Genomic DNA, 14,800 nt, shown 5'->3' on the forward strand with positions numbered 1-14,800 from the left:
TCGTTGTCTGTCTCTGTTTCTCTCTGTCACTCTGCGCTTAAGCTCAGTCGGGCAAGAACAGAGAGTTTGATTCTTTCTACTTGTAGAGAATCATTCATGGTTTAAATATGCAATTGCTCGAATCCCAATGAGTTGAATAGCAAAGAGAAAAGGTATTGTATTTCTCCTCTCTTTCGATATATTTATATTACACACGCTCCTCATTAGAAAAGCAATTTCTTTTTCACCAATCTTCCCTTTCCGTCAAAAAAATAAAAAGGTCCAATTTTTATGGCAAAATTCTGTTTTTTTGATGATGCAGTGAAACGGCGCGACCATTCAAAAGAGTTAGAATCCAAGGCGAATTGGTTATTTCCTCTCCCATTAGGGCCTCCGATCCGTTAAGAGTCTCGAGGTTATATGACACGCCCAACAGTGGCTCTGTGTGTGGAAAGTTAAAGAAAGAGAGGGAAGAGGAAGGATTTTTTTTTTTTCTTGGTGGGGTTGTGACTTGTGGGTGTGTGTCTGCGAGCGAGCATGCGAGTTGGGTTTTGGTTATTATAAAGGGAAGGAGCGTCAGAGAGAGAGTGTGAGACAGAGACAGACAGACAGACAAGAGGGTGTCTGTAAAAAAAAAAAAAGGGAGAATAAGTAGCAGACGACTATAAACAAATATGCAGAGGAAGGCTAATAGCGGCGGCGAGGATTCGAAGAAGAAGGAGAGGCATATCGTCACATGGTCTCAAGAGGTTTGTGTTAACGTCTCGTCTTCTCTCTCATCTTTGATTGATTTTCGTTCGCAGCTGGTGTTCTGTGTTTTTTCGGGTTTGATGTGAAGAAATGGAATGTTGTTGCAGGAAGATGATATACTTAGAGAGCAGATAAGCATTCATGGAACGGACAAGTATGGTTTTCTTCTTATATATTCTGCAGATGAAGCTGTTCTTCTTCCTCTTCTTTAACTTGCTGTCATCATTGTATGTGTTGGAATGGATGATTGATTGAGACTGCGTGGTTGGATTATGATAAATCTTTTGCACGTGCAGTTGGACGATTATTGCATCGAGGTTCAAGGATAAGACGACGAGGCAGTGCAGGAGAAGGTCAGTTCGGTTATTCCGTATCTAGCTAGGGATGCAGTGTCCTTGTTACTTTTGTTCAATTACATTTCCTGAGAAAATGAAGCAAGGTTTTTGTGTAGATGGTATACATACTTGAATTCCGACTTCAAGAAGGGCGGATGGTCCCCGGAGGAAGACTTGCTTTTGTGCGAGGTAAGTCAGACTTGCAGCAGCTGTCCATTTTATTCCGAATTCATGTTTTAGTTATGTGAATGATAAATTTTAATATCAGTTGGTTGGAAATTCCGCAATAAGACTATGACCTGAGATTGTATGCTGAATGTTGTACAATTGCCGGAATTTACTTTCTTAAGCATATATTTGTCGAACTGTTAATAATGTTAAATGCAATGGTAATTTTGACGATGTTTGCAGGCTCAGAGGATATACGGTAACAGATGGACAGAAATTGCAAAAGTCGTTTCAGGCAGGTATAACATATGCACGAACCGTTCTCTTCTTTTTATCCAGCCGAGAAAGGGAAAACTGTTTTCTCATTTCCTGTATTCGGATAGTATTTGATTGATATAATCGGTAACTGCCCTGCATCTGCAGGACCGACAATGCTGTCAAGAATCGTTTTACGACGCTATGCAAGAAGAGAGCAAAGTTAGAAGCCTTAGCTAAAGAAAACAGCTCCTCTTACATTAACCTGAACAACAAAAGGGTGATCACACACGATCCCCTGTACACAACTCCCACAAATGCAAAGAGGATCAGGTATGCAGAAGTTCTAAAGAATCACAGTTACACTTCATCTATTAGACATGTACACCTTTTCTCTTTAATATTTTTTCCTAATTATCGGGGATTCGTATATTTAGGAGGGCCCACATCCTTGATGCACCGGAAAGTTGTAATTTCGTCGAAAGATTGCAGGGGCAGCCAGGAACCACGAGTGATAGGCAACTGAGGACTCCATTTGCTGTATTGGTTCAAAATATTCGCAATAACCTCTCAATAAGCCACCATCATATCAGCCACAAGGGGGACATAGCCGATTCGGGTGAGTAAGATTGTCTAAAAGACAATCTATACTCTTCAGTAAACTATACAGCACAAACAAACAATGGAGAAAACGTATCAAACTGAAAGGTCTGATAAATTCTTTTCTTCTACTCGATTAGCAGCTTTAAGTAACAAGGGAACATTCATGAAGAAAGATGATCCTAAAGTTGCTGCTCTGATGCAACAAGCAGAATTGCTCAGCTCCTTAGCTGTGCAGGTTAATTTAGAGAGCACAGACCAGAGTTTCGAAAATGCTTGGAAGGTGACTTCATTTGCCTGGACTTTAGGGGAAATTCTAACATGGATCATGTCAGAAGATTCTTCCTGATCAAGTCAGACTCAGATTTTCAATTTCTTGACACTAAAATCCGTTGTGGATTCTCAGGTGCTCCAAGATTTCTTGAACCAAAGGAAAGAGGGCAATATCTTGAGTAACAAAATCCCTGAAACAGATTTCCAGCGAGATTTCAAAGAGCTGTTGGAGGACTTGGTAAAGAGTAGCAACGAGGGAAGTCAAGGGTCATGGAGGTACTCTATAGTCTATACATTGTTAGATAGACCAAAGCCTATGTAACTCGCCTTACTCACGAATTGAACATATCTGATATATTCCCCCACTATTTAGACAACCTGATTTACGAGAGGAGTCACCGACCAGTTCCGAGTATAGCACAGGATCAACTATTCTGGCCCATACAGTTAATGACAAAAACCAGCAAACTTTATTACCTGCTGAAGAGGGTATTCCAGAGGGTGAGGAAGGGATCTTCTCAACTGCAATTACAGCTCCAGGTTATGATACTCAACTTTTGTGAACAAAGCAAAGCATATTCCTTTGATTACATTGAGCTAACGCGGCATTATTTCTGACAGGAACAGAGAGTTTCCAACCCTGTGATGCACAAGTAGAAAGAGACGGCATTGTTTCTGCCTCATCTTTTACGGAGTTTGGCTCCCCTCTTCAAGTAACTCCACTCTTCAGATCCTTGGGAGCAGGAATTCCCAGCCCCAAGTTCTCAGAAAGTGTAAGTTATTTCCCTGGATACCAGCTTAATTGCTAAATAAACACATGGATAGTCCTCGTTCATATATATACACGAATCTTGGCAGTATATGCTAACATGCTCACTATAATGATTTTGGGGTGACGAAAAACAGAGTTTAAATACATAGTTTTAATCAGGGATGAATCCTGTTAGCAATAGAGATATCGCCAGGGTTCAATATAGGTGTGTGGCTGTTGATTTGAAGAAATTGGGAAAAGGAGATTATAATTGGAAACTACAGAAATCACAAGGTTATTGAACCTGCATAAAATTAAGCTTGTAACTCATAATAAAAGGATGTTCATAATAATATAGAACATTATCATGGTATTGCCCGAGCATCATAAACACCAGCTTTAGGCAAAATACCAGGATTAGTTTCTGTAATTATGCGATTATTAGTACAGTAGAGGAGTTCAATATAGCATTTTTAGAAACCCAACCACCTAACAAACAAGTAGATAACTCAAAGACTTCAGTTGTATCAAAAAAACATCACTGCTATGCCTTGTAATTAAGCCTCTCTGTCTGACAAATAAAGGCAAAAATGAGGACAGAAAATGGCCAGCACGGAGTATATTTCTTGATCAAAACCAAACATGTTTGACAGTAGTTTTTCCTTTCACAACCTTATAGATAAGAAAGCGAAATGCAAACTATCAGAAACCATGGGAACATGTTCATGGGAAAAACACGATTCATTTGCATTATAAGGTAGAGCTAGCAAAATGCGATTGAGAAATCTCTTCTGTTTTTAGTTTTTTATGCTATATTAATTTTCACTTCTGTGCTCATGCTAAATGGAGTACATTCCTTCTCCTTCCCTGTTTCAGGAACGGAACTTCCTAATGAAGACACTCGGAATGGACTATTCCCCCTCCCCTGCACTTAGCACCAATCCTTCCCATCCCCCACCTCCTTGCAAAAGAGCCCTCCTTCAGAGTCTGTGATCCGAAACTCCTCATCCAATTCCAGAAAAATGGTTTCATACCTTGGGTGATCTTTCCTGCAGTACTAAAAACATACCCTAGTTCTCAGCTTCTTTGGCTTGATCTCGGCTTCTCTTTTATACTATATCACAGCCATTCCCAGCCCATAATTTTTTTCTTGAGGCGGCTTATTGAGTCTGCATTCACTAAATGAACTCCAAAGATCTAGAATGTTATGGGGGCATTCTAGCATCCTCCTAACAATGTTCGGTTGTGCTTTCATCAGGCACTCTCAGGCTATAGACTCAAGTGTGCTTTTTGTCATCACATATTTTTCAAATTTTGTCCTCGTGTCATCATGAGTTTCGAGTAATCTTTACTAGAGTCCAGATTTTGGTTTGATTTAATTCATCATCTGTACAGAACATGCTACATAATCCGCAGCTTTCCAGAGTGTAATTACATATTGGCACCTCGCCTACAGCTACAGCTACAGCTACCCACATTCATCATCAAACACACCACACACAGAGAGAGAGAGAGAGAGAGTAGAGAGATTTTATTTATGGGTTTGTATAGGGTACAGTTTTTTTTTATTTCCTCTTTTTTTTTTTTGCCCCTTTTTCCTTTGGGTTGGTTTTGTCTCTCTGTTGCCCCACATTGCAGATGTAATGCAACATTGCCCATGATTGAATAGAGGAATTGGGATGTGATTTTGGTGTGCATTTGTCATTGTCTCTCTTCCTCACCTACAACATTGCAGGGTGTCCTTGTTCAAGGGCAAAATTCACAATCTAAACATACAGAAGAAGAAGATATCCGGAAAATAAACACAGAATTGCACAGAAGTAGCAGTCAATGTAATGTAGAACTGAAATTTCTGATTACCCTTCAAAGTCTTTCCTCCCAATTCCGGCAAAAATTGGAGAAAGAACCCACCTTTCTTGCAATGGAGACACAGAGAGAAGTGATCGGCAAATGGAAAATGGCCCACTTTGACACTCACCGGAGATAAAAGATTGAACCTTGTTTCTGGGTTTCGCCTCCCTCCGCTGTCCTTCTCTGTTCTAAGTTCCACTCTGAGAGTCTGAGCTGAGGGACAGTTGTGGGGGAAGACAGGATTTGAAGACTATCTGCTGTAATATATACAAAGCGAAGCCCAGCCAACAGTTGAAAGTACCGACATAATCATGACAAAGAGGAAAACAGAACAGAAAGAGGCTGCGATTGGGATGAAGAGGGAAACTCCATACAAAATAAAGCGTAATCAATCATTACCCTGTTCTTTTCCACTTTGCTCAAAAGTGCCCACATAATATGATCGAATTCGAATCCACCGGTCCTTCATCTTGTAGCCATCGGATCAACGGTCAAGGTCGGGTCTCATATTAATCGAACGGCTCCTATGTGCTAAGGACCCGTCCAGTTGTATGGTCCCTAAGCTGTTGGCTATTCATTTTCTTCCTTAGTGCGTTCACTTCATTTTTGATATGGCGAGGTCCCTTCAATTTCAGAAACGTCCCACCTAGGACAACGTCATATGCCATTTCTTGAGGACCCAGTCATCGCCCACCGTGGACCTTCGTGGTTATGATCGAGGGCTCATCTACCATTGGAGAAGTCTCGACCGGGGACACAAAACCTTGATCGAGGAAACTTCGATTTGGAGTAGGTATACCAAGAAGGTTGCTACCACCGGCCACATTTCCTAAATCGAGCTCACTCTGTCCTTGACGTGTGCCAAACACTTATATAGAATTTCTTATTAAGGAAACGTTACTAGAATATCAAAAAGTTATATAAATGACTTACTTGGATCTTTTTTTTTTTTTTTTTTTGATAGCTTGGAAGGTTGAAGCCTAGGAATACAACGTAATGACGAGAAAAACTAAGTCATACAAATACAAATTCGAGCATGAAGACCCCAATACAATCACCCATAAGAAGTGGTGCTTAACCCCCAGGGATGAAGAATAAAACTGCGACCCTAGAGGAAGAGCCGTGGCCCACCGTGCCATCCAATTTGCACATCCATTGCCCTCACGACGTGTGTGGACCTCCTCAACGACCCACTCCCTTGCAAGGAGAGTTCTAATATTACGGACCAAGGAAGCTGTGAGGGGGCTCCCCGCGCCATCCCCTCTGACCTATAGAGGTCAACAAAAAGGAAAATAACTAAAATCTGTAAACTATACGCACTAAAGACCTTCCTTTAAGACGCCGTTGTAATTCCAATAATGTTTCACTTTGATTGATCATTACTGGAGTAATCCGGATACCACATATAATAACAAACTAAGATAACCTTGTACAAATCTGACCACCAATGACCTATAACCCGGGCTCTAGTGCTGTAAGAAGAAATAAAGACGAACGAAACGAATGAAGGACCGGTGCGGCCGAATAGATAGACCCCGACCGGGGGAACATATTCCATCGATCAGAATTGCCAGTACATATGCAATTGACCGTTAAAGGGAGTAATGAATGCCGTTGATTGACCCCCATTAAGAAAAAGGCAGAAGAAGAAGTCTCTTTTCGTTACTTATTAAGATTTAAGAATTTTGCCAGTCAACCGTCCATCCAATCGTAAAGGCAAATATGTTCCATTCGGGTGCAATTGCAAAGTCTAGTGGGGATCGACATGTGTGGCCTAAAGAGATTTTATTCTATTCTAGCACTTTGTATTGGACCCACCAAATTTAAATATGGATCTCCACCATATCTTTAATTCAACCATGACACCAAATATATATATATATATATTTAAAAAATTTAGCTCATACCTTTCTTTATAGATTTCATCTTGGGTATACAAATGATTCGGTCTTGGTCGTTCTTATATTAACACCAACAACATATTTAAGAGAAACATTTTTCATTAGAGAAAAAAAATAAATTATAAAAATAGAGTTTCACGTTCATAATGGAGGCTCACAAACTCAGTAAAGAATAAGCTTACTTGGGTATTGAGCATTTACTTATAAAAACGTAAGATTATGTCTTGAGCAGTGACACATCCAGGACCTTTGATACAAATAGACGATATAAGATCTCCTCGGTGGCAATTGGGGCTTAATTTATTATTCCACTTGTATAATTTAATTTTGTTTAATATATGTCTTGGAGGTTTCTTGCCATTCATGACCTTCCACACTGCCTACCTACCTGTCTCTTATCCACACCGAGGTGCGAATTCTACCTCTTCCCATTCCCTTCATTCACTTCTGCATGTAATCCCCGTTGACTACGGCGGCATTAAAGATTCATCCCCAAATTCAACTTAAAAAAAAAAAAACACTTAATTAACTAGTCAACCCGTAGACAAATTCTCCTCAGTACAAATTAAATGATCACCAAATTTGGTCATTTTTAGGTTCGAGATAAGTTAACTAAACATCTCCCCTAAGCAAGTCAACAACACGAGCACTAATACGCCTCGACAAGATACCTCAATGCCGCCGTAATTTTTAAGAGACGGTTCGATCCATATACATAATAATCGCAATGTAACGCGGCTGACGATCTTCAATGTCGGGGAAACTGAGCCATTGGCCTTATAAATGAGAGCTTCATCAGATTCCCCTTTCTCCATTAAATGAACTAGACGAAAGGCCCCGACTATGCACGGGCTAGATTTAATGGGCATACTTATAAATTGGTGACTGATTTTGAATTGAATGTATAAATAACATAAAATATTGTCCATAATTTGTCCACAGGGATTAATTTTATTTTTTGAATTTGTAACCGTATATTTGATTAAATTTTATTTCTAATTAATTGTATCTTTGTTCAGTTTTTTTTTTTTATTTATCTCATGGAACCGATCACTTCACGGGGAACAGTGAGTTTCCCATAGTTTTAGGGTAAAATAATTTTTGTATTGTTCAATCTAAAGGCATAAGAAAACAGAAAAGGTGAATTTTTCTTTTTTTAACAATGTGCATGTTATATATGACTTTTAACTTAGAGAAGAATACCCCTGTAACCATCAACCTATTCATTAGCAACCGTTTTTACCCTGACATATTTTTACCACCAATTAGCCCCAAATGTTAGCATTCCGTCTACCATTTATACCATTCCGTTAACATCCGTGGCGGAAAATTCATGGACGGCGTTACATTTTCCGTCACTTTTCCATTACGGAATGGTATAAATGGTAAACAGAATGCCAACGTTTGTGGCTAATTGGCGGCAAAAATATGTTAGGAGTAAAAACGATTGCTAATGAATAAGCGAATGGCGATAGTGATAGTATACTCCTTTTAACTTCTATAACTAATGAAATCTTTGAAATTCTAAGTGACTTGGCTCGATAATAGCTTGGCACTTGTCGTAGTCTGATTGGTGGGAATTTTAAAAGTCATTTAACCACGGACCACTCACATCCTACATGACATCATAAGAAGAGTTAATTCGGTTTTTATAATTATATATAGATGGAGCAGAGGGGGCAGCAAAACAAGCAGGAATTTTCCCGTGACGCGGAATCAATTCGCTCCAACCCAATTCAATTCGACGGTTGTATGTATATATGTATATATATATTATTTATATATCGCCCCCCCGTCGTCTTCAGGATCACGTCAGTTGTCTTGTGAACCCAACAACAACGGACTATAATATATAGAGAGAGAGAGAGAGACGAGAGAGAGAAGTCCCTCACGCGTTCGTTTGCGTCCACACTTTGGGAGAGGGAAAGAGCGCAGGCTCGCGGCCTCTTTTCTCTCTTTACCTGGGTTTCCTCCATTTTTCGTTTCTGCTTCTGGAAGAAGTTTCTTCTAGCTCAAGTTCACTCCTCCATGGGCTGTCTTTGATTCTTGCTGGGTCGGAAAAAGGGGGAGAGGTCTGTTTCTGGGAGGTTCGGAAAACCCGAATGGGCAACTGCTTAGATTCTACTGCAAGAGTTGATGCTCATGCCATCTCTGGTGAGCAGCTCTGCTCAAGCAATGAATTTTTTTTTCCCCATTTATGTTTGATCGGTAGCTGCTGAAGTGTGACGGGAAGTTGTGTACGCAACGTCTCTGGAACTGAGGTTGTCGATTTTCATGGCAGTTTTGGAAACTTGTTTAGATTGCTGAAGGATGAAGCTCGAACATATCAGTGCTCTGTTTTTTGTTTAAAGTTCGAATTTTTAAGGTGTTCAGATTTAGATTCTTATCTGATGTTTCGTTGAATTCCGAACTTTCTCAACTTCTTCCAGCATCGGGAGTCTCGAAAAACTCCAGCAGAACGATTGGCTTCTCAGCTCCGTCGGGTCTCACCACACCCTCCCGCAGCAGTTTGAGCCTCCCGACTCCGAGGTCAGAAGGTGAAATCTTGTCTTCCCCGAATTTGAAGCCCTTTTCCTTCAACGAGCTAAAGAGCGCGACGCGGAACTTCCGACCTGACAGCCTTGTGGGGGAGGGGGGGTTTGGTTACGTCTTCAAAGGTTGGATCGATGAGAACACGCTCATGGCCTCAAAGCCTGGGTCAGGGATGGTCGTGGCGGTGAAGAAGCTTAAGCAGGAGAGCTTTCAGGGCCACAAGGAGTGGCTGGTAAATGCCTCTCAACTTTTAAGAACCTGAGTTTTATGTAGATTAAATTTCTGGCCGGAATTTTTGCTAACAGGAGTGTGCTTTCAGACGGAACTTGATTACTTGGGTCAGCTTCATCACCCAAATCTTGTCAAGTTGATTGGGTACTGCTTGGACGGTGAGAACCGTCTTTTGGTTTACGAGTTTATGGCCAAAGGAAGCTTGGAGAATCACCTCTTCAGAAGTGAGCAACATCATATTCTAACTATCAAAAAATAGTTACATCATATTCATATGATATTTTTGCCGAATAAAGAGGGCACAGTCGAAACATAGAAGTAAAGGATATATTAAGGTCGTCCTGGAATTATGTATATCAAATTCCGATTTAAATGGAAAAGAGACCATTCTCCATAATTGCCTCTTTTAGTATGTTTTCTTCTGAGAAACGAGTGCAATGGTATGAATGGAAACTAAAAGTCCATGCTTTCCGTACCAAAAATGTGTAGGACCTTCAATAGCTCTTTCTGTATTTCAGGAGGGCCACAGCCACTTTCGTGGGCAACAAGGGTGAAGATAGCTGTAGGTGCTGCCCGAGGGCTCTGTTTTCTTCATGATGCCAAATCGCAAGTCATATATCGTGATTTCAAGGCTTCGAACATTCTCCTGGATGCGGTACGTAGAGCACCTGCAGAACTAAACAATGCTCCTTGGGTCCATCTGCATTGAATGTTTCCATATTAATAAATGTATGAACAATGGCTTTCCATATTGTAAAATCCAGGATTTTAACCCAAAACTCTCCGATTTCGGTTTGGCCAAGGCGGGTCCCACCGGCGACAGGACCCATGTTTCTACTCAAGTCATTGGCACTCATGGGTATGCAGCACCTGAGTATGTTGCCACAGGTCGGTGCAATCTTTGACTTTTCGTTTTCCCTCTCCCTTGCTAAAAACAACCCACAATTTTTAGCAGTTTTTTTCGCTTGTAAGATGCATTAATGTTCCTTCGATCCTCAATCTCTCAAAGCGCAAAGATGAGTTATCGTGCTTTCGAATTGATAGAAACGTTTTCTGTAGCAATCGGACAATGTTGTTCAAGAAAGGAAAGTGAAAAGCTGTCCTTGTATTCCACCACCAAACAGTGACACAGGCCAGAATTTGGAACGAATCAAAGAAAAACCAAACATTTTAAGGAAGCATCATTAAATCGCGTGATTTGTCTAAAATGAAGGCTTTATCACTACACAGGAAGGTTAACAGCAAAAAGCGACGTGTACAGCTTTGGGGTCGTGCTAATCGAGCTCCTCTCAGGGCGTCGAGCGGTTGACAAAACGAAAGTCGGTGTTGAGCAGAATCTCGTGGAATGGGCCAAACCATACTTGGGAGACAGACGGAAATTGTTCCGAATTATGGACACGAAATTAGAGGGCCAGTATTCCCAGAAAGGAGCTTATACAGCCGCATCCCTTGCTCTACAGTGCCTTAGCGCAGAGGCCAAGGCAAGGCCCCGCATGTCTGAGGTCTTGGCTGCTCTCGAGCAGCTGGAGGCCCCGAAAAATGCCCCAAAATTATCACCAATAGAGCATCAGATGAGTCCGACATCTGCCTCAAAGTTCCATTCTCCTGTGAATCTGAAACCAAGTTCATCGCCATTTCTGTCTCCTCGACAGGGCGTGCGAACTCGTTAAATATATCCCATTTACAGGTTGTTATTTTATTGGCTTCATATGTTGTTGTTCATGATGAAGTATTGCCCGTTCAGCACATGTAGCAATTTTGGCTCCTGAAAACTCTCATCTTATTGTACGTGACATGACCATTTGAATCTCAACAGGAAATCATCGGAGAAGCTTTTGAGAGGGGTAAAAGGAACATTGTATGAGCTCTTTGTGTTTATGCTTCCTTTTGCTTAAGATTACTGTCTGCAATACAAATTTCTTCTCTCGGTGCAATTTACCTGCATTTAATCACTACATGCGCTTGGCCGGACCTGTATCAATGATTGAATTGGTCAATTTCTGTTCCACCTTCTAAAGCAGCAACTTTCAGATTGTCACTGTACTGGAAAAAAGCGAGGATATTCTTTGGTAGGTGCAAATTTTGATTGGTCTCGAATTCAGATGCCTAAGTTTTACAGTAGCTGCTCTAGATCAGTTACGACTTCGGCCATTGTGGGTCTGTTCTTGGGGTTCATGTGAAGGCACCGAAGAGTAATTTTGGTGAAGTTGTGGGCTTTTTCCAGAGGAAATTTCATTCCGAGTCTTCTGTCCATAATGTGATGCAGTTCCAGCTTGCTGCTGAGATATGGGCGGGCCCACTGAGCAAGGTTCACGCCGTTTCCATCCGAGTACTTCGTTATTGCACTGGAGCCTGAGAAAATCTCTAGCAGCACAATTCCAAAGCTGTAAGTATCAGTCTGCAGCGTCAAATGTCCTGTAAAGTAGAATACTATATATGTATATGAATGATTCTTGGATCCGCTTGATGAATAAATACAGAACACAAAGTGCAGTTGAATGAGTACCGGTTCCGATGTACTCCGGGGCAAAGTAGCCTTTGGTACCTAAAACTCTTGTGGATACATAAGACCGATCATCCTGGGGCCCCAATCTCGCGAGCCCAAAATCTGATAGCTTTGCGGTAAAGTCCTGCAATTATTCCACCTATTCTCGCTCAGCTTCGGATTTAATTTCTTTAATGCAGTCACTATGGCAAAGTATAAGGTCTTCAGAAAAGCGGGTTTGAGCTCCGGGAACTTTGTTTAAGTTCGAGGGAAGTGAAAATAAGAATGAAACTATGAAGCCATCATAAATCCCAGAAGATGCCAAGAAAATGCCACTGCAGAGCAGACTTACACCATCCAGCAAAATATTGGAGGCCTTGATGTCCCGATGAATAACGGGCTCTGCATGCTCATGAAGGTATTCCAAACCCCGAGCTGCTCCGAGGGCTATTCTAATCCTTCTGCTCCAGCTTAGCTCCTGGTTATTTTCTATCCAGGATTCCGACTAATCACTTTAACAAATACAGATGTTTGCTGAGAAACCAATACATGTTTTAGTTCGAGAATTTGGTCTTTCTTACCTCCAAAGAGGAGCTCCTCCAAGCTCCCCCGGAGCATATACTCATAGACCAAGATCCTCTGCTGATCCTCACAGCAGTAACCGATGAGTTTCACTATGTTCGGGTGGTTGAACTCGCTCAAGAATCGCAGCTCGTTCTGCATCCACAAACATGTTGGCTTCATCCGCCTTGAAATAACCAAAGAAAGAGAATCCTAAGAACCACAGCAGCGGATCTTGCTGGGTGCACAGACCCAACAACTGTGATTGGCTCGGTGCTGGAAATAACTCTTACCAGCCATTCCTTGTGACCTTGAGCTCCTGTCCTCCGCAGCCTCTTCACAGCAACTATGGATCCATTGTTTTCTTTTGTAGCGGTCATCGTGCAGGGATTGATCCAACCCTTGTAAACATCTCCAAAACCGCCTTCCCCGACCAAGTTCTTGCTGCTGAACTTGTGGGTGGCTTCCTTCAAGACACTATAGCAGAAGCAATGGAGCCTGTAAGCATGGAACATCTCTTCCTTCTTACTGGTAAGTACCGAGTCCCACGGACCAGGCTGGCAACGATTCACCCGCTCTCTTCCCTTCAGTTCTGTATCATGAACTGATCCAAATCAACATTCTATTATGTGGGAATGATCGAGATTAATCCTGATTCTAAGACATACCATTTGATGTCTTTAAGCAAACAGATGACAGGTTTCCGTTTCTCTCTCGAAGCGGCAAACAGTTCATGTGTTCTGCGCTGTAGCTTTCTGCAACAAGAGATATGATGAAGTTTCTGATCTCCAAGAAATTAAGGGAAGAATTTTTTTTGATTCAATAGAAACATATTTCTGGTGCATGGGCCAAAATACCTTCATGATGAATTTGTCTAGACCTTAAAAAGGCTGATGAAGTCCTCTCCTGCAGTGATCTTTGCCTTCTTTCATTACATGAATCTTGCTGTCCACATGCTTCTCAATACAACACGAGGCCCAAAATAAATCTCGGTTCAAACACTCACTTGATCATAGAAATTCACAGTAACAAGAAACAGGGAATCCTTTCTCGAAAATCAAAGGCGAACCTGAAGGGAGAGGCTGAGTTGGTGGGGCAGCAGCGTTCGTGATTTCCTGGTTCAGTTGTTCAACCTTCAACTTCCTGAGACAGTTTCCCATATTACTGATCAAGTACTATGATCTGAAGAAAACCGATAAGAAGAAGTCCTGGCAGGACTGTTTCTTGTAAATACCCATGATATAGCACACATGGAGAGACCTGGGAAGGGATGATTTGGTGAACTTGACTATGCAGAAGAGCTTAGTATAGAGTGGGACAAAAAGCTGATTATGATGTTCGATTACAACAAGAATCTCAGGGTACTCTTATTCCTGATTTGTTCAGTGATAATCTAATAAGAGATATGTAAGTTTGGAATTATCCCAGATTTTAGATTTTTGTGTTTGTTGGTGTTCCATTTTGCATCAAAACTAAGAACAGTTGTAAGCAAGAAACTGACGAGATGAGAAAAAACGTTGTTGATTGAAATTCCTTTCGCCTTTACCAGTTCATGCACTTAAGATTTAAATTATATCATTGGATCACCACCAAAGTAATGGCCTAGTGCTTACAAGTTTACTCTCATGTGGTCTGGTAATCTCAAGGTCTCGAGTTCAAATTCCCTCTATGCATATGTGTCAAAATATTTGTTAGAAATGTGCTCTTTGCTTCGCTTGGGCTTAGGGGACACTAGCTTTTGTTAACTATACTAGGCCTTTGGTGGTGCTACACTGACAATGTCAATTCAGTTCGTCTAATATATTTGCTTGTTTAACACAATCTATAATGGTGCAATAATTATGACTAGTAAAAAAAAAAACCATCATGATTTAGCCGTACCGTGAGGATAGTTCCCAATTTATATATTTTAGTGGAAGTGCACTAAGAGAAGGGTAATAACATGTCTTAAGAACAAGAAACTCACTTTGTTTTCAAAATGATCGGTTGATCACTAATTCCATGAGTTAACAAGTGCCATAAGGGCACCCGTTACAGGCAAAAAACAGATATGGAAATGATTTAGGGACAGCTTTACCTTTTTCAGTCAGCTTTGGAAAGTGTTAAATTAAGCAGTAATTAACTAGGT

The 14,800-nt window shown here is 41.1% G+C and overlaps 3 protein-coding genes and 1 long non-coding RNA gene across 13 annotated transcripts; 2 read left to right on the forward strand and 2 right to left on the reverse strand.

The window, feature by feature from the left end:
• LOC116210593 (transcription factor MYB124-like) lies at positions 1–4,808 on the forward strand. Of its 3 annotated transcripts, none has more exons than XM_031544512.1 (13): positions 1–152; positions 302–728; positions 837–883; positions 1,026–1,082; positions 1,181–1,253; positions 1,476–1,531; positions 1,656–1,820; positions 1,925–2,106; positions 2,228–2,370; positions 2,494–2,636; positions 2,734–2,900; positions 2,988–3,133; positions 3,988–4,808. In XM_031544512.1, the coding sequence occupies exons 2-13, from the start codon at positions 654–656 to the stop codon at positions 4,102–4,104; spliced, it is 1,371 nt and encodes a 456-aa protein (XP_031400372.1). In that variant the 5' UTR covers positions 1–152; positions 302–653; the 3' UTR covers positions 4,105–4,808. The 3 variants fall into 3 exon arrangements, with proteins under 3 accessions (XP_031400372.1, XP_031400370.1, XP_031400371.1); XM_031544510.1 differs by having other exon boundaries at positions 2–152; positions 2,982–3,133; XM_031544511.1 differs by having other exon boundaries at positions 2–152; positions 2,231–2,370; positions 2,982–3,133.
• LOC116210596 lies at positions 2,013–5,588 on the reverse strand. The gene is made up of 3 exons (XR_004157528.1): positions 4,972–5,588; positions 2,838–3,146; positions 2,013–2,149 (listed from the first exon to the last, which is right to left on the reverse strand). It is a non-coding gene; the product is annotated as an uncharacterized LOC116210596 (long non-coding RNA).
• A 3,102-nt stretch (positions 5,589–8,690) lies between these two features.
• Positions 8,691–14,118, forward strand: LOC116210594 (probable serine/threonine-protein kinase PBL3). Of its 8 annotated transcripts, none has more exons than XR_004157526.1 (8): positions 8,691–9,017; positions 9,293–9,627; positions 9,715–9,850; positions 10,145–10,281; positions 10,391–10,514; positions 10,857–11,313; positions 11,443–11,484; positions 11,893–14,118. XR_004157526.1 is itself a non-coding variant. In XM_031544513.1 (7 exons), the coding sequence occupies exons 1-6, from the start codon at positions 8,966–8,968 to the stop codon at positions 11,294–11,296; spliced, it is 1,224 nt and encodes a 407-aa protein (XP_031400373.1). In that variant the 5' UTR covers positions 8,691–8,965; the 3' UTR covers positions 11,297–11,313; positions 11,893–14,118. The 8 variants fall into 8 exon arrangements, 1 of the variants encoding a protein (XP_031400373.1); XR_004157525.1 differs by having other exon boundaries at positions 11,443–11,695; positions 11,893–14,094; XR_004157527.1 differs by lacking the exon at positions 11,443–11,484 and having other exon boundaries at positions 11,893–12,012; positions 12,312–14,094.
• LOC116212252 (receptor-like cytoplasmic kinase 176) lies at positions 11,740–13,832 on the reverse strand. The gene is made up of 6 exons (XM_031546818.1): positions 13,742–13,832; positions 12,966–13,264; positions 12,693–12,828; positions 12,464–12,600; positions 12,133–12,256; positions 11,740–12,041 (listed from the first exon to the last, which is right to left on the reverse strand). The coding sequence occupies exons 1-6, from the start codon at positions 13,830–13,832 to the stop codon at positions 11,740–11,742; spliced, it is 1,089 nt and encodes a 362-aa protein (XP_031402678.1).
• Positions 14,119–14,800: the final 682 nt, after the last annotated feature.

The sequence above is a fragment of the Punica granatum genome, chromosome 6 (genome assembly GCF_007655135.1).
Source record: "Punica granatum isolate Tunisia-2019 chromosome 6, ASM765513v2, whole genome shotgun sequence".
Lineage (NCBI taxonomy): Eukaryota > Viridiplantae > Streptophyta > Magnoliopsida > Myrtales > Lythraceae > Punica > Punica granatum.

What these genes read in the sequence shown, in the direction of transcription:
- LOC116210593 (XM_031544510.1), top strand. Translation starts at nt 654, where the DNA reads ATGCAGAGGAAGGCTAATAGCGGCGGCGAGGATTCGAAGAAGAAGGAG. An exon ending in AAGACTTGCTTTTGTGCGAG is followed by an intron (nt 1,254 to 1,475) that starts GTAAGTCAGACT and finishes CGATGTTTGCAG; the next exon opens with GCTCAGAGGATATACGGTAA. An exon ending in AACTGCAATTACAGCTCCAG is followed by an intron (nt 2,901 to 2,981) that starts GTTATGATACTC and finishes TATTTCTGACAG; the next exon opens with GAACAGAGAGTTTCCAACCC.
- LOC116210594 (XM_031544513.1), top strand. Translation starts at nt 8,966, where the DNA reads ATGGGCAACTGCTTAGATTCTACTGCAAGAGTTGATGCTCATGCCATC. An exon ending in AGGGCCACAAGGAGTGGCTG is followed by an intron (nt 9,628 to 9,714) that starts GTAAATGCCTCT and finishes GTGTGCTTTCAG; the next exon opens with ACGGAACTTGATTACTTGGG. An exon ending in ACCTGAGTATGTTGCCACAG is followed by an intron (nt 10,515 to 10,856) that starts GTCGGTGCAATC and finishes ATCACTACACAG; the next exon opens with GAAGGTTAACAGCAAAAAGC.
- LOC116212252 (XM_031546818.1), bottom strand. Translation starts at nt 13,832, where the DNA reads ATGGGAAACTGTCTCAGGAAGTTGAAGGTTGAACAACTGAACCAGGAA. An exon ending in AACTCAGCCTCTCCCTTCAG is followed by an intron (nt 13,265 to 13,741) that starts GTTCGCCTTTGA and finishes TTCATGATACAG; the next exon opens with AACTGAAGGGAAGAGAGCGG. An exon ending in AAGGTCACAAGGAATGGCTG is followed by an intron (nt 12,829 to 12,965) that starts GTAAGAGTTATT and finishes TTGTGGATGCAG; the next exon opens with AACGAGCTGCGATTCTTGAG.